The 25778-nt window shown below is 35.2% G+C and overlaps 1 protein-coding gene across 3 annotated transcripts in view; it reads left to right on the forward strand.

Moving 5' to 3' along the window:
- CTNNA2 (catenin alpha 2) overlaps window positions 1–25778 on the forward strand; it is a 1246345-nt gene that overhangs the window by 246254 nt on the left and 974313 nt on the right. For all 3 annotated transcript variants that reach the window (XM_049784907.1, XM_049784908.1, XM_049784909.1), the window contains exon 3: window positions 2126–2321. In XM_049784907.1, coding sequence (XP_049640864.1) covers window positions 2126–2321 — 196 coding nt within the window. The remainder of the gene's footprint in view (window positions 1–2125; window positions 2322–25778) is intronic.

The raw sequence follows: 25778 nt of genomic DNA on the forward strand, positions 1-25778 counted from the left end.
CTCTGACTTCCACTGACCCTGAGCACCAAATTACCAAGCCAAGCCTACATAGAGCTCTGGAGGGAATAGCCAACATAACTGTATGTGATCCCTATTAAAAAAAAGGAAAGATGGTATCAAATATCAGTGAGAATAGAAATACTTTTCTCCAACAAGTATTTCAACTGAAGTCAGGAATTTGGCAATGTTTGTGCATTGACTAGAAGGACTATGTGCTACTTTTCAGGAATTGGCTATTCAGAGGATTTGGGTTTGCTGCACAAATTCTGTGCTGATTTTTGCTGCACGAATTTTGTGCTGATTTGCTAGAGTAAGTCCTCATTAGGAAGAATACCCTCCTACCTCAGAAAAGAAGCTTTTGTAACAGTCTGTCTTTTGCTTTGTGGATGGAACTAAGTATATTATAACTGCATTCAGCATTTAAGCTGACTACCAGGATCTGAAAGTCCTATTATTTATTATCTTACATTTCATTTGGTGCCTAGTGCTTGTACTTAAAATTTCCTTACAGGTTTCTTCAGTGATTCAATATATCTAACTTAGCAATTGAAAGAATGTTTCCCTATAGAGCAGTAATTTCTTTTTTTTTTTTTTTTTTGGTCAGGAATGGGTAGATTCTTAGGCAGTGCTCAGAAGATTCAGCAGCCATACTTGTGATTTTTGACCAAGTAGCCCCTTTGTTAAATGTAAGGATCTTGGAATTTGAACCCTGCAATGCTGGGGTATATACAGGCCACTTGGCAGTATAAGGATTCATTATTTGATGATATTATAGGGACCACATGATGTCAGAAAATGAACCCATCACTGTACTGTCTTTCAATCCTCATATTAAGCTTTCTTTAATTCTGTTTTCATCACCTTTGTTTAGATTTATTGAATACACTTCTTTTTCTTTTTGTGCACTGTACATTGTATTTATTTATTTTTGCAGTATAAGTTGAAAGGATGTTAATTGTGACTTGAGATAGTCGCTTTCCTTAAATTGATGTATTGGTATAAGCAACAGAAGCACCAGCATTGGTAACATTTTATGACTGGATTCTTCTTAATGTCTAATAAAATCTTTTTTCTTCCAACCAAAAATATTGGCAATAAAAATAAATCACTATGGCAGAAAGTTGATTTATAAAAAAGCAAGGATATCAATAAATAATGAGTTTGTATTAAATAGAACATGAGTTATGTTTATTATTCTTCCAAACTTCTCACTTGAGTTAAATAAAATTTAACCTTGTATATGAGATAATATTCAGAATATATTAAAGTTATTGTTTGCAAATTAATAGCTCTAGATAGGGTAATAAAAGAATTATGGTAACTGAGACATACACCTGAATTATGGTACTTTAAAAATCTACATTCGGTCTGAAATCTTTGCTGGTTAACCAGATATTGCATCGGGGTCATTCAGACCATTCAAATCATAGTCAGGATTTTGCTTTCATGAGATTAAATAGTAAGTGCCAAATTCTTCAAAAGCCAAGGCTGGAGTAATAGTAAAGGTGGTAAAGCACTTGTCTTATCTGTGGCTGTTTGATTAACCAAGGCTTCATTGTCTCCTGAGCAGGGACATTTCTGAGCACAGAGCTGAGAATACTCTCTGAATACTACCACCTATCACCCCCCTTAAAAATTATAGTAAAATTCCCCTTAAAAGTATCTTTGAAAGTCTTTGATATATAAAACATGGATATTCATGACCTACTGTGCATTTACTCTGTTTTGACTTTTTCACTCAGGACTGCATGTTAGTTCTCTTAACTCAGTGCTCAGAAGCAATTCCATATTTTGTTTCATTGTTTTCCTCCCTGAATCTAGTTACTCTTGTGAATACTGATTTTGTATAAGTTATAAAAATAACATATTAAGAAAACTGGAAACTTCAAACTAACAAATGGTTGATTATGATTACATACTCATTTGCTTTATTTTCTTCCCATTTATGGGAAAAAAGTTATTTATTTACATGATAGTTTATATTTTTCTAACACTTTTCTTAAACTGAGCTGTGTGTTGTGAACCCATAATTTAACAAGTGACAATTTGAACATTAGGATATTCCCTATGATTATATCTGGACAATTGCACAGAGTAGTTTTACTGCTTATCTTTTATATTTAAGGTGACAACCCTTGTCAACACAAGCAACAAGGGACCTTCTGGAAAAAAGAAAGGGAGATCAAAGAAAGCCCACGTTCTGGCTGCATCTGTGGAGCAAGCTACTCAGAACTTTCTGGAAAAGGGGGAACAAATCGCTAAAGAAAGTCAAGATCTCAAAGAAGAATTGGTTGCTGCTGTAGAAGACGTACGCAAGCAAGGTAGGCAAAATACTACAGTTTAAGGAAAATATACGTATGGAAGTGAAATGAATTTATTTTTATTTACAATCAATGTTTGCCCAGATATTAGGTCTATAGTTTATTTTCTATTTGTACTTATTCTTTTAATATTAGGTGGATGAGGTATGCAGAAAAATGAAGGGTTTTGTTTTTATTGTGGTGATAGGTGGGGAAGCAGCACAGTTCTAAGCACTTTGTGTTGGCTATTAGTAAAAATATTCAAGTAAAAATATTCAAGTTGTTTTCTCTTGGTTAAAAAAATATTCTTTTTTCAATATCAGGTTTTATGGGAGCCAGAGCAGTGGCTCAAGCAGTAGGGCATTTGCCTTGCATGTGCTGGCCTAGGACAGATCATGGTTAGATCCCCGGCGTCCTATATGGTCCCCCAAACCAGGAGTGATTTATGAGCTCATAGCCAGGAGTAACCCCTGAGTGTCACTGGGTGTGGCCTTCCCCACCAAAAAACAAAAACAAAAAATAAATCGGGTTTTATGTAAAATTGAACGAATAGATATATAGAATAATTGAAAGTCTAGCATTTTAAGAATGAGGGAAGACTGTAAAGAAGTCTGATTAGAGGAGCCTGAGCAATAGCACAGTGATAGGCCGTTTGCCTTGCACATGGCTGACCCAGGACGAACCTTGGTTCAATCCCCAGCATCCATTTGTACCCTGAGCCAGAAGCGATTTCTGAGCACATAGCCAGGAGTAACCCCTGAGAGTCACCGGATATGGTCAAAAAAAGGGGGGTGGGGTGGGGCAGAGCAGTAAGGCCTCTGCCTTGCTGGTGCTAGCCTAGGACAGACAGGGGTTTGATTCCCTGGCATCCCATATGGTCCCCCAAACCAGGACAGATTTCTGAGCGCATAGTCAAGAGTAACCCTGGAGCATAACCGAGTGTAGCCTAGACAAACAAACAAACAAAACAAAGTCTGATTATAATTGTCGCTGTTTTAAATGATTGCCAAATTAATATTTACAGTTACTATATTTAATAAAATATATCAACTTTAATATCAGTGGATTTTATAAATTATGTAACTACTTATACATAATACTGTTTTGAAATACTTTTAAGTTTTTATGGTAAACTCTAACAAAATATATCATTTGTATTTTTATAGGTATAGGTAAGTGCTTTATATTGCTGAGGAGCCAATTTCCAGAATATTTGCATTTTGCAGAACTGAAATCCTGTACTTATTAAACTATTCCCCAGTGACCACCAACTTGCCTCACTGATCATTATTTTATTTTATTTTTCTCTGAATTTAACTATACTCAATACTCAGATGAATGAATCATACTTACCCATTAAAGAAGGAAGAAGGAAGGAAGGAAGGAAGGAAGAAAGGAAGGAAGGAAGGAAGGAAGGAAGGAAGGAAGGAAGGAAGGAAGGAAGGAAGGAAGGAAGGAAGGAAGGAAGGAAGGAAGGAAGGAAGGAAGGAAGGAAGGAAGGAAGGAAGGAAGGAAGGAAGGAGGAAGGAAGGGAGAGAGGGAGGAAGGAAGGAAGGAAGGAAGGAAGGAAGGAAGGAAGGAAGGAAGGAAGGAAGGAAGGAAGGAAGGAAGGAAAGAGGGAGGGAGAAGGAAGAAGGAAGGAAGGAAGGAAGGAAGGAAGGAAGGAAGGAAGGAAGGAAGGAAGGAAGGAAGGAAGGAAGGAAGGAAGGAAGGAAGGAAGGAAGGAAGGAAGGAAAGAGGGAGGGAAATAAAGAGGGAGGGAGGGAGGGAAGAAGGAAGAAGTTGTCTTATGCCTACTTAATTAATATTATGGAAATTTATATACCAACTTCATGCATAAATTGATTAAATCATAAAGTGACTGGAATAAGAAAGGTTTGTTATGTGCTTTTGAATTATTGCAGAGAAACCAGAAATTGCAAGGTATGCTGAGTATCGTGTCCAATATGGTGGGGATCACAATGAGAAAAGAAATGTTAGATGTCACAGGCATTCTCCAAATATAAAATAAATTTGATATTATTAGGGAAAAACAAAATACAGCATATATTTCAATTTCTGGGACTAGACATATAAATTAGGGTGTCTTAAGAAGGGGCAGGGAAGGAAGAGAGAACAATTAGATTTTAAACCATGACAAATGAAACTTGGGAAAGTAAAACTTGAAAGTCTTTAGAATTGTAAAGGAAGCTTTGGAAACACAACTTACTTTAAACACTTGCAATAGAGTTAAAGGATTGGTGTTTAATTTTCAGAAAATGACTAAATTCAAATTAGAATATAGAAAAAGATAAAGTGTAGAGTCAAGTCACATATGAAATGTAAAGAAGTAGGAAAACTAGTGAAGAATTCTGAGATCAATGGAATTTTAACATTTTAAAATAGTTTTTTGTATTTATAATTTATTTATAATGTATTTATCAATCATACAATATTCCAATACCCATCCCTTCACTAGTGTATACTTCACCCCATTAATGTTCTAGTTTCCTTTCCCTTACTCCCCAGTCTACCAATAAACTAAACACTTTTCTTCTCCCTTTCTCTTTCTTTTCCTCCTTTTTACCTTTCAGGCACTGTGGTTTAAAATACTATTACTAAAAGGCATTAGACATTTTTAAAGAAATAGTCATTATTGCAGCTGTCAGATTATTCTCATATTATGGAAGATAAATAATGGGAAGAAACACTCTAGCTTTTTTTTAAAAAATCACAATTCATAAATTGTAGAGCACACCAAAAGTTGCCCAGGGACACAACTATCTCTCTACTTAGGAACCACACACTACAATATTCAATTTGGACTGTTATCACTGCTGCAAATTTGTGCATGAAAAGTATCTTACACTCTGTACTGTTTATTCCAGAACTGATCCTTTTCAGAAGTGAATTTTTAGAAAACATTTTCAAAGAAAATAGTTAAGTTAACAACAAATGTATATATACTAACAGAGCAGAGTAGATAACAGTAAAAGATGTAGGATGTTCAACTTCTGTGGGTTTTGTTGCACTATATATGCAAATATTTCTTTCTGGAAAGTCTGGAACTCAAATTAGGGATAATGTTTTCTGTTTGGGTTTGGTTTTAGGAATCAACCCAGCAGTGATTAGGACTACTCATAGCTCAGTGTTTGGGGTTACTCTGATATATGGGGAATCATGCAGGGCTACAGATCAAATCCAGACCTCTAGCATGTGTTCAGATCTTTGAACTCTCCCTAACCTCATGTATTTTAATTTTGTGGATCTTTGGAGCCTGGCATAGCAGGAATAGTGACTCAGGAAATTTGCACAAAATGAGGAAAGAATCTTAGGTTGTTTATATTAAGTGATGCAAGTGCAGCATTTCTTTTTCTTGAAAACAAGTAGGAAGGAAAGCTCTGCACCCAAAAATGAGTATTGTAGTTATACAACTCATAGTTTGGAAACAAGCAGATTGTATCCAGTTACTGTCATTGTATACAATTACTCACTTATTATGAATGAAAGAGGAGATGAATTTTATGGGCCATGCAGACATGAAACTTGGTCACTGTTAGATGTTTCTTTATGTTTTTTATTTGTGACTGGTGTCTGTGTGTCACTCTCATATGTTTCTGAGGAATCTTATTTATTGAATACAAATAAATATAGTCATTCCTAGGATGCAACTGAAAAGACCAATTTATAAAATGCCCTAATTTTGGAAGTTCTTATTTCAATTATTTATTTGATATGAACAACATATGCTAAATATAGAAAGCTCACATATTGTTCTAGTAAAGATTTTAAGATTTAAGTAGATCCATAAATTACTTTGAAGAATACTTTCCTTCGTATTTGCCACTAAAGGGATGAATTTTATAATAAAAGAAAACAGCAGTTGGTTCTATGCCTTTCTATTTTATTTTCCATATTCTCTTACGCTATGGAATAGTTTCTCAAATTTGCATTTTCTGACTTCCTGGTCTCTGTTCAGGCAACCACAAATCTTGATAATTATGACATAGCCCAACCACTGAGATGTGCCAGATTATGGGATAGAAAAAAAGATAGAATTTTAACCAACTTTGAGATCTCCTGGAGCTATGTTATGCAAGGCACAGATGAAGGAAGTGGTTTCTAAATGGAACCTTTTTAAAATTAAATTATTTTGATTGAAAATGTTGTTCATAATAGAATTGTTTCAGCACATAATGTTCCAACAATCCCACCACCAATGTCCCCTTGTCTAGGACAATATTCTCAGGTTCCTACAACTCCTCAGCCTGCCCTATTGGCAGTTATATAACAATTTATTTCTTATTACTTCCCATACCAAAACTTAAAGAATGATTTGTTAAAAATTGGACTTATTTTTTCTCTCTTTTTGGTTTTTTTGGTGTTTTGTTGTTGGTGGTGGTGGTGGTTTGTTTTGTTTTGTTTTGTTTTCTGCCAAACCCATTGGTGCTCAAGGTCTGCTCCTGGCTCTGTACTTAATAATTACTTTTTATGGGGCTGGATTGACAGCACAGCAGGTAGGGCATTTGACCACCATCATCCCAAATGGTCCCTTAGCCTGCCAGAAGTGATTTCTGAGTGCAGAGCCAGAAGTAACCCCTGAGTGCTGCCAGGTGTGTCCCAAAAACCATTCTCTTCAAAAAAAAATAATAAAAACACAAAATTACTTTTGGTATGATCATGGGAACTTATGGGATGCTTGAGATCAAATCCACGAGGGCCCTATGCAAATCAAGTGCCCTTCACTATCACTCCATCCCTGGGAACTATTTCTTACGTCAAAAGATACTCAAATCACTCACCGTTTATGCAGGTTTTTGTTTTGACACAATCTCAAATATACAGTGCACCAATAATATGAACAGATTCCATTATGATTTATTTTAAAAATTATTTTGGTTTCCACCAGCAATATTCAGGGCTTATTCTGGTTCATTGCTCAGGATCACTCCTGGCAGATTTGAGTGATCTTACAAGGTTCTGGAAATCAAACCCCAGTTGGCTATGTGCAAAACAAAAATGTCCTACCACTGTACTACCACTATAGCACCTCCTTTATATATTACTTGAGCCAATCTATATTTATAAATATCTGATGAGCAGTAAGTTAATGCAGATAGAACAAGACTCTAGAGTAATAGCAGAGACAGAGAGATGTCTTTATCTCTCTGAGATTTTAACCTTTAATGGTCCTGAGCTGGCAACTTCTTCCTTTATCCCTTCTGGTAAGAGTAGTGTTAGTGGAAACTGGCCCAACAAATATTCTACTTGATATTGACTGTGTGACTTCCCCAACTCCATCTCCAACTGAGACTAATCAGAGGCCCTTTTGCTCTCTAAGATGTTCTTACTGCTCACAGCCTGGACCCTGAGTTGTAACTGGTACATTTATAAGCTGTTTCTATGTAAATCTACAAAGTGAGGGTGGGGCCATCCTCTCTTGCAACACATTCCACTGACTCCAGCATCATGTTATTATAGTGATACTGCTGCTCTCTTGATTTTTTTCCTTCTCAAGAAACCCTTAAATTCTGCCCCTAAGCCTCTTCTGACTGTTGGAGACATCAAGAGGTGTTGAGTTTCCTTTTCTATGATGTGTGCTGTTTCTTTGATTCTTGCTGCTGGCAAAGATAAAATACCCTAATTTTTATTATTTCCATTTAGGTTGTTATAATGATATTAAAGTTTATGATGTTGAAGGTTATTGAAGTATATGCTATTGAGGTCAATAAAGGGTATTGAATTAATTGGGTGTCTCCTCAGGCTGTACATAGCCAAGCAGACATTATAATGATGCCTTGCATTATTGCTTACTAAATTCCACCAGCACTACCTTCTTCCTTGTGAACGATTTTTATCCTGGAAGTTGGAGTTCACAGACCACCTGTTTCAGAATATTCTGCAGCAGACAGAATATTCCATATAGTTTCAAATTCCTGAATGTCACCACAACCTAGATTCAGTATTAATGTAGATAATACTAGGAGTTTTTTTTTGTTTTTTTTTTGACGTTGTCAATACTAGGAGTTTTTATTTCCAGAAAGTATCTCAAAATACAGCAATCACCACTACCTAAGTTTATTGCTTTATTTGTTTGATTTTGGGGCCACACTTAAAGGAACTTAGGGCCTGATCCTGACTCTGTGATTAGGAGTGTTCTTTGATGATGTTCAGAGGCGTATCAGTGTTGTAAAGGATTTGAATCAAAATTGGTGAGAAGCAAGGAAAGTTATTTAACCCTAGTAATATCTCTCTTACCCAAGTTGATTACATCTCTTTAGTAATTATCAATAGTTGATTTTTATTTATTGTGATTGGGAAAGATGCTATACACAATTATATTAGTTTTCAGAAATTTAATACCAGAAGTTTAAACAACATAAACTTCAAGAGCTATGCAAAAAAGCAATTAAAATGTTACATGAAAATATCATGAAGCATAATATATAAAAATTAAATAGTGTGAATATGGTTTTTGTCTTAATGCAAATCTTAACCTTTGCAGTAGACTATTACAAAGTTCTTTAAATAAAATATATTTATAGTAAAAATTTCAACTAAATGAGTTCTTGGAATGATTTTATATCAGCCTGGAATGCTGCAGAATATTGAAAAATAATGCTAGATAATTATTTCTTCAGACCACTCTTGTGGTTTTTTTTATTGTTTGGTTTTTGTTTTGTTTTGGGGTCACACCAGCAGCACTCAGGGGTTACTCCTGATTCTGTGCTCATAAATTGCTCCTGGCAGGCTAGGGGGACAGACCATATGGGATGCTGGGAATCGATCCCAGGTCCATCTTGGGTCAGTTGCATGCAACAGAAATGCCCTACCACTGTGCTATCTCTTAAGTCCCCTTCAGACCACTTTTATTGGAGCTATTAGTCTCTGAAAGTATTATGATCTTTTATTAGGCATAATAAAAATATCATTTATTTGTTTCAACTCCATTGTAAGGCATTTTACATATATTTTTTCAAATTATTCTTATTTTAAAGCACTATTTTATGTAAGATTACAGTGATGCTTACATGGCTATTATCTGACGATTAAGCAAATTTTTATAAGAATATGCTATGTTGGGGCCAGAGAGACAGCATGTAGAAAAGGCATTTGCCTTGCATGCAGAAGAGCGGTAGTTCGGATCCCAGCATCCCATATGGTCCCTAGAGCCTGCCAGGAGCGATTTCTGAGTGTAGAGCCAGGGTAACCCCTGAGCACTGTCATGTGTAACCCAAACCCCCCCAAAATGCTATATACACACACTATGTGAGGTACATGGAATATAGATTCCACAATGAGAAAAAAAGGTACTTCCTCCTGAGTTTCTAAGATGAGACACACAATACGCAAAATTAATTAAGCAGAATGGTCATTTTGACTATAATAGTATTTTCCCCAAATTTCACCATCAAAAGTATGATGTAGGAAAAATTGTTAATTTAAAATTAAATTAGATGCTTTTTCTTTGAATAATTTTGCTTTGAATAAAGACAACCAATGGACTGGAAAAATTATGTGTGTGTTTGATAAAAAATATGCTCAGGGTTGGAGAGAACCTGTAGGAATATATGTTTTGTGTGCAAATGCTTAACCTATAAAAATATGTGCTTTGTTTATAATAGTCCTAGGTTTGATCCATTGCACTTCATGGGCCTCTGAGAGCCATCATGGGTATCCCTAAGTAATATGTTAGTAGTCGCTGTGCACCAGATGTGTGGCCTCAAACAAAGAGATTTATTTTCAAAATTTCTAAGTGACTCTGAAAATTAAATGATAATTAGGGGACCAATAGAACTCAAGAAATAGGCAAAAAGAAACTGGAATAGAAATTTGAATATTTGTCTCTAAAGCAGGAATGTTAGAGAAGTATTCAAATGCAAATTTGAACAACAAAAAGATTTCACTCTATGCCTGCTAGACCATAAAATCCAACACATTGGCAATATGAAATGCTGATTGTGATTTACAATAACAAGAACTCTTGTTCATTAAGATGCAAAATAATACTGCCACTTAGAAGACTGACATTTAAAAAAGAAAACTAAACATAAAATTGCTATGTAACTAAGCTACTCAGTCCTAGGTCTGTGCCCCACTTATTTTAAAACTAATTTCTGCTAATAATCACCTAACCATATTCCATTTTTAAAAACAATACTTTCAGAACCAGAGAGATAATACAGTGGGAATGCACATACCCTGCAAATGCTGATCCCCAGCATTTTATATGGTCCCCTTGAAGCGGACAAAGCTAGAAATAAGCCCTGGTGCCCCAAGCCCCAATGAAAAATAAAATAATACTGTCTCTGAAATTCCTTTAGTGTCATAGAAATCTAGTAAACAATTTACAGAAAGTTCTCATATACCCTAATTCCTGTTTCATGTATTGTGCAGCATTATTTTGGTGCATTTGTTATAATTGATGACATATTATTAATTGAGCTGAGAATTATAGTTAAAAACCCACAATGAAAAGCCTTTTTTACTTGGTGGGCTTAGCAAAAATGGTAAGAATGACCCTCACTCCAGGTACTGAAATATACTTAAACTGATCTACAAACATTATATTATACAACTGTATGGACAACATAATCTAATTTTGGAGATTGCCAATTCAGGACTATTTCTTTTAATATACTTTATTGAGATCCAAACATGTCAACCTAAGAAAATCTATTCTAGTCTTTGACAGGATGGATTTAAAAAAGCTTGCAAGGGCATACAAAATAGCCAGCAAGACAGGGAATAGGACCCCAGGGCAAAAAAAGGAAAGGTCAGAGACTAGAGAGACTCTTAAAGAGTAGCTAATGCACATATAAATACTGGTGCTCAGCACTGTGCACCTATCAAGTGAAAATGAGCTAGGTGGCAAGTAAAACATGAAAACATGAGGTTGCTGATTGCGAGAGTGTTGCAATGAGACCTGCTCCAACTTCCACCATGGCAGTTTCCTGCCACACACACACACACACACACACACACACATACACACATACACACACACACACACACACACACATCTCAGACAAATTACTTATCCTCTTTTATACCAGTGTTTTCCTGAGTCTGATGAGCTAATCATGCAGATATGGATGTAAAGAGTTTAGCACTAGATAAACATATTCTATACACTAAGACTTGTAGTCACTAACTTTGTTATTATCATCATTGTTAACTTGTTTGGTAAAACAAGATAGTTTTTGTTGAAACTTATTTAGAAAGATGTGTTGGGAGAGAAAGAAAGAAGTACATGTTCAAGAGAAAACACCGTCTTCTTCAGAGTGAAAATACTCAAGCATAGGATATAGCATAGCAATAAGCAAGATAGTGTGTTCAAAGGAGAACTTAGGTTGAAAGAACAAAACTTTAGTGTCCTTTTTATCCCTAGGTAACAAATTAGGCTAGAGGACTTACAAATGGGAAGGGGCTGTATCTGTTTGGGGGCCACACCCAAGTGGTGCTCTCATATGTTCCTCCCAAATCTGTCTTTGGAAATCCTTGGGAGACCATGTTGTATTGGGGATTGAGCCCAGACCCTCAAATGCAAGTGTCTTCTCCAGAAATTTGAGTTTGTAATTTTTCTAAAATTACTAGTATTACAAGTAATTTTTTATAAATCTAAATTATTTTTACTTTTCAAAATGCATACTTTTAAAGACTGAAATATTCTTCAAAATGTCTGATATCAAGAAGGAACCAAAGGAAGAATCTGATATCTCATCAAATCAAGCTGCTAATCGAGTCTTTCGTTATTGCTAAGTCTGCAGTTTAACCAATGAAATATTTGATATAACCATCTTAATAAACAACAGGATTTGATCGTCTCGGATGCAGCTGACTTGCTGAAGTCGCCCTAATGATGACATGTGTCAGCTCCTTGATGCAACCCCAACTTCTTTCCTTGTCATTGCACCCTTCTACATCTCTCACTCAATGGACTGCTTTCAGATGGATTTTTTTAAATATATAATATTAATGCAGCAAGGAAAAAGGCTACTAAACCACACTGTATCTTGATAAGTACGTCAAAATCAAAAGTTCCAAAGACTTACTCCTCTGTATTGACATACTCTATATGGAAAATTGAAGATATTATTATAATTTATGATAATATATACACTGTTTTAATGGTTTTTATGAAAAGAGAAGATACACAAAGAATCTAGAAATTTTAAGTAAATATTTAGATAATTATTTTATGTCAGTTAATTTCTTAAATTTATAATTAATAATCCAAGGAACTGAGGAGATAGCTCAATTGATAAAACACCTCCTTATTATTAATTTAATCCTTTATGATGCTTGTTCCCTGAGCATTGCCATTGACAACTCTGCTGACTTCAGGTACCGTACTGTTGTCCCTGCTGACCGATGAGGACTGCTTTTTCCTAGCAGCACCTCTGAGTCTCATCTTCACACAGAACATTGTTGAGTGTGGCCAGAGGCTCCCAACAACATTGTTTTAGTCAAAAATTAGTACCTCAGGTTTGGTGGGGCCATTGTAATAACTGGCCTCCTGTTTTTAATATGTATATATAATAAAGACTAGTTAGTAAATGCATATTCTTGAGATTCCTCTTTTTGGATAAGACGCCATACTGATTATAGATTGAATAAAAATTTTTTGGTCTCAGATTGAATAAAATTTGACCTCCTGTGATAGCCTTTTTAACACAAAAAATTTAAATATCATTTCCTTTTAGAAAAGCATTAATTGTGGACTATATTTGAATGATCTACATATTGCTGCTGCCTATAAATATTTTAATACAGTCATCTCTGTATTACCTAAAGCGTTTGAAATTTGCTTAAAATTTAATGTTTCTTTTTATACCCAAAACTCTAAACAAGTGGTTACTCATTTTAGTGAAACATTCTCCTCAAAACTCCAGTGGGTTTTGTGTTCAAGAGATTGAAAACAGGATTGTTTTATTGTTAATATGTTTCTTGAATTGAGCCTACTTTTTATTTTTGGTTTTTGGGTCACACCCAGCAGCGCTCAGGGGTTACTCCTGGCAGGCTCGGGGGACCATATGGGATGCCGGGATTTGAACCACGGATCTTCTGCATGAAAGGCAAACACCTTACCTCCATGCTATCTCTCCGGCCCCAAATTGAGCTTACTTTTAAACTAGAAACTTATTCATTGTTGGTAGGATTATAAATTAGTTCAGCCTCTATAGAAATCAATATGGGGACCCCCAAAAGTTAAAAATACAACTTCCATATGATTCATCAATTCTGTTTTGAATCATCTCCAGAACACAAAGACATCAACTCAAGAAGGTACCTGTAAGTCTCTGATCATTGCAGAACAATTTACAGTATTCAAGATCTGGAAAAAAAAAACCCTAGGTATCCAATAACAAATGAGTAAATAAAGAAAATATGGTATATATAACACATGGGAAAACTACTTTCATGATCCAAAGAAAGGGTGAAAGCATTCATTTTGTTCCTACATGGATGGTAAATAAAATAAGTCAGAAAGAAGAGACCAAGTGTTGTCATTCATAGGCATATAAAAAACAATGCAAGGTTCTAGCCAATGTTTAAAAAACAGACCTTAAATTCTCACCATAGATTGAGGTTCCTCAACTGGTCATGGCAAGGAGGGGGATAACGGAAAAGTCCAAGGATAGTGTGTGTGTTTGTGTTGCAGAGTGTGGTACTATTACTTTCGTGTTAGGTGTGAAGTGGTAACCTTGTACTGTGAAACATAAACATTTATAATCTTGTAAACCCATTGTTACTACAAAATGAAAATTATTAAATTTGGAAATATGCCATATGTGAAATTAGTATCAATCATCTTAGATCTCTTCTAATATAGTTTAGATATGTGTAACTCAAGCATCCACACTGTTTTATATTGTTTACATTGATTTTTAAATCAGTATTTTCTATTCCAAGAATGTCATGGTATTTCAAAAAACTTAAGATTGCAGGAACTGTTTTTTTTATTTAATTATGTATGAAAGTTATGTACGATTCTAGGTGAAACCAATCAAACACAGGTGTTAAGTTGCCTATCTTCTTCCCATTCACTGGGTTTGAATCTCTGGCTCCTTATGTGATTCCCCTCACTACCACCAGGAAACACTTCTGAGCATTGTAGCAAAAATTGTCCTTGAACATGGGTGTGTGTGATTCCAAAAATAAATGTTTCTGTCTTTTAAAATATCTTTTTAAGGTTATTTAAAACATCTTTTCTATGTAAAGAAAGATCTGTGTTACTTGTCAATTTTGTGATTTATAATAAAGATTACATGATTTTTCAGCCCTATTTGTACCCCAATAACTCTTTCTCTTTTCTTTTTGGTCAAACTTATGCAACTTATAATTTTATTCTCTTTATAATATTTGATTTTCATTCTCCCTATATTAAATTAGAGTTATAGTCTCCAGCCAGTTTTTCAAGATGTAAAATTAGATAGATGCTGCTATGTTTCTTCCTTGATTTGTTGAATAATTTAACTTTATATTCATTTCACACAGACCCTGATATTTTCTTTTCACAAAGTGGAAATTAGTCTGAATTTATTGCATACTCTGATATCCCGTTTCTTTCTGTATAGCTTTTCCTTCATTTCCTTTTCCATTCAGACAGCAACTATGCTAGTATTTATGAGCTATATGCATTTTTCTACCTCAACTAATGATATTGTCTGTTCACAGCCTTCGACTAATCTTATTGTCTGCTTATAACTTTTCTTTTTGATTTCATAGAGCATTATTTTGTTTGAGTAGCACATTCATAAGTGGGATTGAATCATTTATTTAATAGAGTTATCTAACATCTTCTCATTGAGGCACCATTTGATCAGCTCTGTGCTGCCATAATCATACTTGATATGATCTAAAAATAGCATATATTTTATAATAAAGCAACAATCATAGAGTAGTATAAAAATTAAGTGAAAAAAACTAAAAAAACTGTATGGTTTTCTTATATTCTAACTATATTCATATGATCTAAAAATCACATATATTTTATAATAAAGCAACAATCATAGAGTAATATACAAAATAAGTGAAAAACTAAAAAGCTGCATGGTTTTCTGATATTCTAAATATAAAAACCTGAATCTTAAGAAACTGCCAGTTAAATGCATTAAATTCAACAACAGCCTGATATTTAGAAGATGATCAGACTAGCACATAGATCTTTCAGCTTTGATACATTTTTGTACAGTTTGATATTATGTGTGTGCGTATTGATATGTTTAAAAACTTTTCTTTACTCATTGGTAGTTGGAGTGTACATAGTGCTCAGGTGAAGATAGGGCCTCTCTTTGCTCTCCTCCATCTCCTTCATCTTCTAAAAAGAATAGAAATAGGGAAATGGGTGAATGACAAAATGAAGCACTAACATCTTTTATGAAGAGTCCATATTGTGAAAGGATTTCAATAAAAAATATAGCCATGGAATGTATAACAGATAATCTATTGTATAAACCTTGAAGTAAAAATGGAGTTTAAGATCTGGGAAACATTTCTTCTAACAGCCCTATAAGACAACCCTTCAACCCATGAAAAACTTCCTAAAAGTCAGGAGTCATATTATATGCTGGTATAGGGCATGCTAAAACTTGTTCCAGCTTCAGAGACGAATGATCCGCACCCCTCTTACTTTTAAGAAGTAACTTACTTTTAAAACTTTTAGGAAGTTTTTCATGGGTTGAAGGTCATCTTATACGGCCAGCAAATACGGTATATTTCCTGTTCAATTCATAGCTGTTAGAGCAATAGTATAGTAGGCAGAGTGATTGCCTTGCACACAATTGAGCCAGGTTTATTCATGGCACCCCATATGGTTTCTAGAGCCCACTAGGGATGACCTCGTAGTGTAGATGAACCCCTTCAGGGGTCAGCACTGAACATTTAATGATATAGGTTTCAGACTGGTCATCAAACTTTTGGGGTTGTTTTTGTATAAAGTAAGAGTAATATAGAATTATTTAGCCCTCACACATCATGCTATCTTTTGCAAGACCGTCATCTGACAGAACCAAGACAACATTGATGGGTGTGATGTGCATTTTTTCTGCAACCAGTTTCTAAAGCATCCTTGCCATGGTGAAGATGATGAAGATGACCCAGTGGAAAGCTTGGGGCCTTTGGGAGCTGCCAGATCTCATACAATCTAAACATGTCCTCACTAGGACTACTACAGCCAGAGAGATAAATATTTACAGTGTTAAGTTATAAGTTGTTGTGAGTTAATACCATTCTTTTTTTTTATTTGCACTTAGCCTTGTTGAAATAAAATTTTAAATAATTATAAAATTGTATCTGAAAAGAGTAAAAATGATTCATCTGTAAGAAACAGACAGAATCTGCATATTTGGTTAGTTTGAGAACCAATCAGAAAAAGTATTCTTGATTCTCCAGAGGATATAGCAGAGGATTTAGACCGGAATAAAGATGAGGAAGTTATTGGCTTAACTACTGGTACAGTCAGCAAAAATTCCCTGCCAGTATGCAAAGAAATTATTATAGTACTACTATCACAATTACTGAAAATAGTGTATCTGTCTCAGTACCTTGTGAAAGACTTGTCCAATCTTTACCAATCTGCATATGTAAAAAGGATAAAAACCACAGGCTTAGACAAACCCTTCCTCCAATCTAGGCCCATAATTATAACAGTTTATTCTGACCCTTCCCTTAATGGCTGTTGTTGGAAAGATAAGGTTGCAAAATATGGTCTCAGCAAAATAGAGTTTTAATCTTCTAAATAATCTAGAGCTTATAACATAAAGGCCTGCACGTGAACCACTAAGTAGAAAGATAATGCACACCCAAAACTAAAGTGGTAATTTTAAAGGTAATTTTGCATGGAGGATCTCTTAGAATCTGTATGATTTGAATTCTGCTGTTGTTTTGTCTTGTCTTGTTTTGTTTTGTGTTCACACCCTCTGGAACTCTGGGATTCATCACTTCTGGCTCTGCAATCAGAAATTATTCCTGCCGGAGAGATAGCAAAGTGGTAGGGTATTTGCCTTACACACAGATGACCCACAATGGACCCAGGTTCAATTGCCAGCATTCCATATAGTCCCCCGAGCCTGCCAAGAGCGATTTCTGAGTGCAGAGCCAGGAGTGTGGCCCAAAAACCAAAAAAAAAAAAAAAATTATTCTTGGTAGGCAGGCCCGGAGAATAGCACAGCAGATAGGGCATTTGCCTTGTATGTGGCCAACCAGGGTTCGATCCCTGAATTCCCATATGGTTCCCTGAGCCTGCCAGGAGTAATTTCTGAGCACAGAACTAGGTAATCTCTGAGTGTTGCTGGGTATGCCCACCTCCTCCCCCCACACACACACACAAAGAAAAAGGAAAAAAAAAATAAAGGAATTACTTTGGGCAGGCTCCAGAGACATTGTGGGATTCCAAAGATAGAACCTGAATTGGCCTCCTGAAAGCCAAATGCCCTACCATCTGTGTTATCACTAGGCCTCCAGCCCCAAATTCTAGAGTTTTAATGTTAAGAAAAGGTAATAGTATTATTTAGACAAAACAATTGGGAAGTAAAGACTAACTCTTTCAACAGCTTTTGGTGAGATTTAACAAGTTTCTAGTTAATTTTTAACAAGCATATTTATAAACCAAGTGGTTAAGGAAAACTGAGATATGAGCTGAGAGATAACTCGGGGTAAAATGTTTGCCTTCCATGCATCCAACCTGAGTTCAATACCCAGCACCTGTTTCTCATCAGGAGGGATCCATGAGAACAGAGCTATGAGTAAGCCCTGAACAACACTGGGTATGGCTCAGAAACAAAGACAAAATATGATGATATGTGAAGTGCCCAGTTCAGTGTTTGTCTCAATGAGAATCATTGAGCACTAACTGATTTTTTATTTTCATTAAAATTAAATAAATAAATCTACTCTATTTTGAGAGACAATATCAGTAGCATACCTATTTTTCCCCAGAGATATCTTAATGAGTTGCCATCCCTGATTTCTATTTTCTAATATATTCTTAAGTGATTTTCAATTTCAATATGCATTAAAATCATGTGAGGATTTTGTTAAAATATACATTGGACTTTCACATTAAGTAAGATTATTTATTTTATAAAGAATAGGGAGAATGTCTTAAAGCTGTTATTAACTCCAAAACCTAACCAAAAGAATCTCTGTGAATTCCAAGTCTTAACATCACTTCAGACTGTGTACCCATGGCCTTTCTGTTGAAACTGGCTTTAGCCAGAAATGATATTACTTCTCTGAGGAATATGAAAAGAATACTATCTAATCCTTAATATCTAGTTTAAAGGCCACCTACAGAAAGGCTTTGGCATGTCTTCCCATATGGTGCAAAGTCTATTCTAAATAGCCTTAACGCTTTGTGCCTCTAACAGTACATCTTGCTTGGTATTATGGCACTTCTGAAGTTTTTTATATTTGTTGTTCTCCCATTGCTCTGATAATAATTTTTTGGGAGGCCACACCCTGTGATGCTCAGGGATTACTCCTGGTTATGTGCTCAGAAATCACTCCAGGCTAAGGGGTCCATATGAGACGCTGGGTATCAAACCAAGGTTCGTCCTGGATCGGCTGCATGCAAGGCAAATGCCCTACATCTGTACTATTGCTCTGGCCCCTGATAATAATTATTTTAAGAAAGATTTTATTTATGCATATATTTTTTTCTTTTTTAAGCAGACCCAGTAATGCTTGGGCATTACTTCTGACTCTGGATCATAGCTGTTGTACTGGAGACCAAATGAGATGCTAGGGATTGATCCCATTTGTGTACAAGAACCAATTTGTGGACATTTGTCCCTATTTGTGTACATACTAATTCCCATTATGTATGTCATACTTAACAGAAGTTTACTTTTAATGGACTTATTACTGAAGACTTGGCTTACACCACCTTGTTGTTTTAAAAGCAAGACAGAGTAGACTTTAGTAACTACTGCCTGGATCAGTGAGTCCACAATAACATAAACCAAAATATTTTCACATTAAAAAAGTCAAGTTGGCAATTAAAAAAAAAAAGTCAAGTTAGGGGCTGGAGCAATGGTGCAGCTAGAGGGCATTTGCCTTGCGTGGCTGATCCAGGATGGACCATGGTTCGATCCCCTGCAGTGTCATATGGTCCCCAACCAGGAGTGATTTCTGAGCGCATAGCCAGGAGTTACCCCTGAGCATCACAGGGTGTGGTCCCCCACCAAACAAAAGGCAACTTATTTTTGTTGTTGCTGTTTATTCCTAGATTGACAGATTGGAGATTATATTCAGGAGAGACTATTATAGACATTTTTAAAAATCTAACAAATATGTATGTGTAGACACAAAAATAACACCTCACAACATACACACACATACACATTAGTCAGAGTATAAAGCAGACAATTTGAACCAGGTTGTATAATTGTTCTTAAAGTTTCTTTTCTTATATCCTTTTGTTTACTCTATTCAAAAACCATATTTTACAAAACCTAATTTATCCAGGTCTGTCTAAAAATTGAATAATATTTTTGGATTTGGGAGCTAACCCAAAAACACCTGGAGTCTTTTCCCCAGCTCTGTGGTCTGTTCTGGGAATCTTTTCAGGCAGTACTTAGGTTCCATAAGTAAAAGGGATTGAGCTTCCTTCAGTCAGCTGCTTGCAACCATGTCATGCTATTCCTGGTCATTAAATGTCTGACTTCATGCTAATATCAGGCCAGGTCAAAAGGTCAGTGGATATTTTTATCTTGTGGTTGTTTTAATTGCAGGGTCTTTGCTAACAGCAAGTCTCTATTTTCTCCTTAACTACATACAGATTACACCCTCTTCTCTAATTTAGTGATTAGTATAGATCAACCAAATACCCTGATTCTATCTTTGTGCCTATCCAGCAATTAATTATGGGTAATTAGAAGTTCTGTTATGAAGAGATTCCTGGAACAGTTCCATTATTATTAGTATTATTATTCCAAGTTGTGTTGCTGCATTTTTATTACAGTTCCATCTGTTATAATCAATAGAACTTTCAGCAATGTTGGAAATAATTACCTCTGCTATCTTATACTATATAGCAAATTTGTCATAGTTGGTCACTGATTAATTAAAATATGACTAATGTATAGATATACTAAATTTTTATTTTACTTAATTTTTATTTTGTTAATTATTTGATAACTAAACAACAGTTATTATAGACCAACAAAAGTGAAAATTTGTCTCTTTACTTTGGGACATATACAAAATAGACATTTTTTATAATTGAAGGTTGGGCATAACTAGCATCTAGTTCAGGGGTCTCAAACTCACGACCCACAGGCCATTTGCATCCCTTCGTACAATATTTTGTGGCCCTGCCCTAGAGGAATCTTTTTTGTTTTGTTTTGTTTTAGTTGTTTGGGTCATGCCCCCCAATGTTCAAGGCTTACTACTGGCTTTGCACTCAGGATCACCCCAACTTTGCCTCCTGCGGCCCGCAGGTAAATTGAGTTTGAGACCCCTGTTGGTACAGACATCTTACAATGTATAGGATAATTCAATCAAAAAATATTTTGGCTCCTACTGTAAGTAGTGACGATGGAAAAACTATAATATGAATTTAGATATTTGAGTATTATTTCCTCACACTTCCCTTAGCGCCTAATATTACATTTTGGCATAATGTGTTAATTAGATATTAGTTTCTAAAATAAAAAAAAAATAAAATGAATATCACTGGAGGAAAAAAGAGACTAACTGATTAGCATACAAACACTACTAATAGGGCCATGGAGATAGTACAGGGGTCAAGGTTCATGTATATTGACATGGCTCTCCACAGTGGTTTGATCCCTTACTACAGATGCCCCCTTCTACTTCACAAAGTGCAGCCCAGGAAGAGCCCAGTCAGGAGGACTACCAAAGGAAAAGGTGGAATGTCTTTGGTAACTCCAACAGGTATTGGTACAGCATTGCATTCTTCAATGCTATGATTAAGACTTCTACCATGTCAGCTTAAAATCACTGGAAGATGTCCTAGATTTTCTGTGTCTCATGGGAGCCCTCTCCCTAATAAAAATGAAACTATTAAACTAAAAACCTATAGGCAGTTGAGTGCTTAAGAGAACGATGCATCAAAAATAATAAATTTTCTTTATAAAACTGCAAAAAGTGCATACTATGATACAAATAGCATAACATTAAGGCAAGCATACTAGCAAAGTATAAAATGTTTTTGTTTTGGTGTTTGGGGCTTAGAGTGTTTCACACGGCTTACTCTTGGCTTTGTGCTCAGGATCACTCCCCTGGTAGGCATCAGGAAAACCATTGCATAGTAGATTGAAATGGCCTCAATTACTTGCAAAGCAAGTTTTCTCAACTCCACACTACCTTTCCAGTTTCTTTGTAAATAATAAAGTAACTTTTGTTTGTTTGTTTGGAGACCAAACAAACTAGATTTCGCAGTCAAGATTTATTCCCAGTGGTGCTCAATGGACTATATGAGATGCCAAGATTGTAGGTCAGTTGGGTGCAAGGCAAACACCCTAAATTTGTACTATCACTCCAGCCCCTATACCCTCTTTTTGTAAACTGATGACTCACACCACAACTGAAATTTACAACTCCATGCAGAGTTCCGGATTTAGTACTATAGCCAGGACCACAGAGCAAGCACCACAGATGTTGGTGTGTCTCTTGGTCATAACATCAAAGGGAAGAAACAGAAAAAAATACCAAGCAGTATACTGATTGTGTCATACACTTTTTGTTTCCTATGTTGGATGAGCTATAGTTTTATTTTGGGGGAGAAGGGGATGACACAGCTGGCAGGGCTAATGGCCACATCTGGCAGACATGGGATTTGAACCATTATCATTGATCCAGCTGTATTAAAAATAAAAGCCTTAAAATCTAAAGAGTGTTTCTAGCTACCAAAATTTTTGTCTTATTTTAGCATTGAGATTTAGCATTGAGATCTAAGATCCTAAGTAGCCACAGAGTTCTTTAAGCCAGCCAGTAGCAGCTTTTGGTTTCAACTCCAGTTCTAACTCCAATGTGAAATATATAACTACCTTGAACCCAGACTAATGTATTCTGTTTTGACATGAAAAGCCCCAAACAAGATTTTAAGAGCATTAGGGAAAAAAATACAGTAGAAAGTAGTCAAACAAAATTTAGGCTTTAGAGTGGAATAGACAATGGTGTTTCCTGCAATTTCTTTTTTTTTGGGGGGGGGGGAGGGTCACAGCTGGTGATGCTCAGGGGTTACTGCTGACTCTGCACTTAGAAGTCACTCCTGGCAGGCTCAGGGGACCATATGGGATGCCCAAATTTGAACTGGGTTCTTCCTGTATTGGCCATGTACAAAGCAAATGCCCTACCTTTGTGCTATCACTCTGGCCCAGAATCTCAATTTCATCGAATGTTTTTCCCCTATGGAAATGTTCAATCCTCTATGAATGTTCAATATTCTATGTACTTTTTCTTTTAGGTGTGATATTAAGGTTTGTAATTTTTTAATTTATTTTTAATTTAACTTTTGGCGTGGTCTTTGATAGAGGTCTGAGATCACCTTTTTGTGTGTGTGTCTATTTGATCAGTTATCCCAACACAACATGTTGAAGATGCTTTTCTTGTTCCAGTCTCTATTTTTGCTTCTTTATCAAAGATTAATTGATTGTATGTCTCAGAATACTCAAGACTTGACTATAGCTTTATTTTTTTTAATTTTTATTTAAACTTTATTACATGGTTGTGTTTGGGTTTCAGTCATGTAAAGAACACCACCCATGACCAGTGCAATGTTCGCATCACCAGTGTCCCAAATCTCCCTCCTCCCCACCCAACCCCCGCCTGTACTTTAGACAGGCTTTCTATTTCCTTAGTACATTCTCATTATTAGGACAATTCAAAATGTAGTTATTTCTCTAATTAAACTCATCCCTGTTTGTAGGTGAGCTTCATGAGGTGAGCTGTAACTTCCAGCTCTTTTCTCTTTTGTGTCTGAAAGTTATTATTGTAAGAATGTCTTTCATATTTCTTAAAACCCATAGATGAGTGAGACCATTTTGCATCTTTCTCTCTCTTTCTCTGACTTATTTCACTCAGCATAATAGATATTATGCAGTTGTCAGGAGAGATGAAGTCATGAAATTTTCCTATACATGGATGTACATGACTATAGCTTTATAATACAACTTACTCTTGGGTAAAGTGATGCCTCCCATATGACTTTTTCTAAGGATCTCTTTAATTATTCAAGGACAATTATTGTTGTAAAAATTAATTTTAGGACTATTTCATCCACTTCTTCAAAAATGTCATGGGTATTCATAGAGGGTTTGCATTAAATCTATAAAATGCTTTGGGAAGTATTGCCATTTTAATTATTATAATCTTCCCAATCCATGAGCAATGTATATGTCTCCATTTGTTTGTGTCCTCTTTTTATTTCTTGAAGCAGTATTCTGTAGGGTTTTTTTGTATAGGTTTCACCTCATAGGTTAAGTTGACTTCAAGGTACTTGATTTTCTGTGGTACCATTGTTACTGGCACTGCTTTAGTAATGTCCCTTCTTCTCTTTCATTATTTGTGTGTATGTATATATATATATTTATATGTATATATACATATATATGTAAAAATATAACAGAATTTTACATTTTAATTAGACAGCCTGCCACTTTATCATACAAATCTATTGTTTCTAGAAGCTTTTTTGTAGCATATTTGGATTTTCTAAATATAGGATTATATCATCTGCAAACAGTGAGAGCTTGACTTCTTTCTTCCCTATCTGCATGCCCTTGATATCCTTTGTTTGCTTCATTACCATGGCAAGTACTTCCATATATAAATATACACACACACATACTTGCTTTTCCAAAACTGTCATTTAGTTATAATTATACAACATGTCTCCTTCAGGTTGGCATCTTTCCCTTTGTTTTATGAATTTATGCTTCTTCTATATCCTTTTGTTAAGAACTTATTTCTTCTCAGCAATGAATTATATTCTGCTGTTTGAAAATACTATATTTTCTATTCACTTAAGGATTCTTGATTAGATTCTTCTTTGTGAGAAAGCACAGTTGCTTCTAAGTTTTGACAATTCTGAATGATGCTGCTATGAATATCCATGTACAGTTTCTTATGTGTACATCCTTTTTATCTCTTCCATGTAAATAAAAAGGAATATGTAATTATTTGAAACAGTGATACTTTTATGTAACTTTATCCTTGAGCTTGAGTATGATTCTATATGATAAATTTTTTGAAGTTATTAGGTAGTAGAATTTTGCAACATAAACATATTTCATATTTGATAACAGATTTTCTTACTAATGATATACAGTGCTTTTCCGAAAATGAATGTAAATTAATTACCTCGAAATATTTTTCTTATAACTTAGTTTATGATAAGGATTTTATAAACATGATCACATACTTGTATGATCATTAAATATAAACATTAAATTGTGTAACTATATATATTTTATTCTATTGATCTTTTGCCAAAGTTATTAGCTTCTTTTCTATTCTTTCCCTTGAGATGAGAATTGATATGATTTCAGAACAGAGATTGTGGTATTTATTTTTGTTTGTTTCTCTTTACTTCTGTCCATTATCTTTCTTTCCCACTGCTCCTTCCTATTTATTTCTCTAGTCTTTATTAACTAAAATATCTCACATAATAAGCAAAATCCTGAGAATATAAAAGGGAAATTTAGACACATAAGTCAGTTTGTATTATTGAAGAAATTACATTAATTAAATTCCCCACATCCCCTAAACTCCTTGCCAGAAGAATCCATCTCCCAAATCTCTGTGTCAGAGCTATATATGTTATATATTATAATTATACATCATATAATATACTGATATATTATATATCTATCAATTAGATAATATAGATATAATTATTATAATGAACACTGGTAAATATACAGTTCTGTAAACAAACGAGATAACATCTTAGGTTATGGTGCTGAGGAGGATGTGAAGTTGAGATATTTTGGGTAGCTCTGTGATCCTCAACAGAATAGCTTTTATTTATTGGTTCTTGGAGTCACAGAGATAGTACAAGGGGTAAGGCACTTGCTTTGAACATGGCTGACTTTGGTTCAATCCTCAGCATTATATATGGCCTTTGAAGTACTGTCAGGAGGTGACTCGAGCAAAGAACCATAAGCGATCCCTCATCACAAAGAGATTGACCCAAAACAAAACAGTAATAAAACCAAACAAACAAAAAATTGTTAGTTCAAAGTAGCTACTCTATTTTTCTCTTCTCTCCTCCCCTCCTCTCCTCTCGTCTCCTCTCTTTTTTCACACACTCTGAACATATTTTAGTATCAGGGGAATGTAAACATAATAGTCTTAGAAAATCACATCACAGTCACACACACTCTATTGTTCAGAACTTTAATATAGGAGTTCAATATAGATGAGGAGGGGTGGAAATGAATTTGCTGACTCATTCTCCATATCTCCATTTGATCCTCTCCTCAGATTGGGGAGAAAAAAGAATGGATTTTAAGAGACTGGTTGTCA

Source organism: Suncus etruscus, chromosome 12, assembly GCF_024139225.1.
Source record: "Suncus etruscus isolate mSunEtr1 chromosome 12, mSunEtr1.pri.cur, whole genome shotgun sequence".
NCBI lineage: Eukaryota > Metazoa > Chordata > Mammalia > Eulipotyphla > Soricidae > Suncus > Suncus etruscus.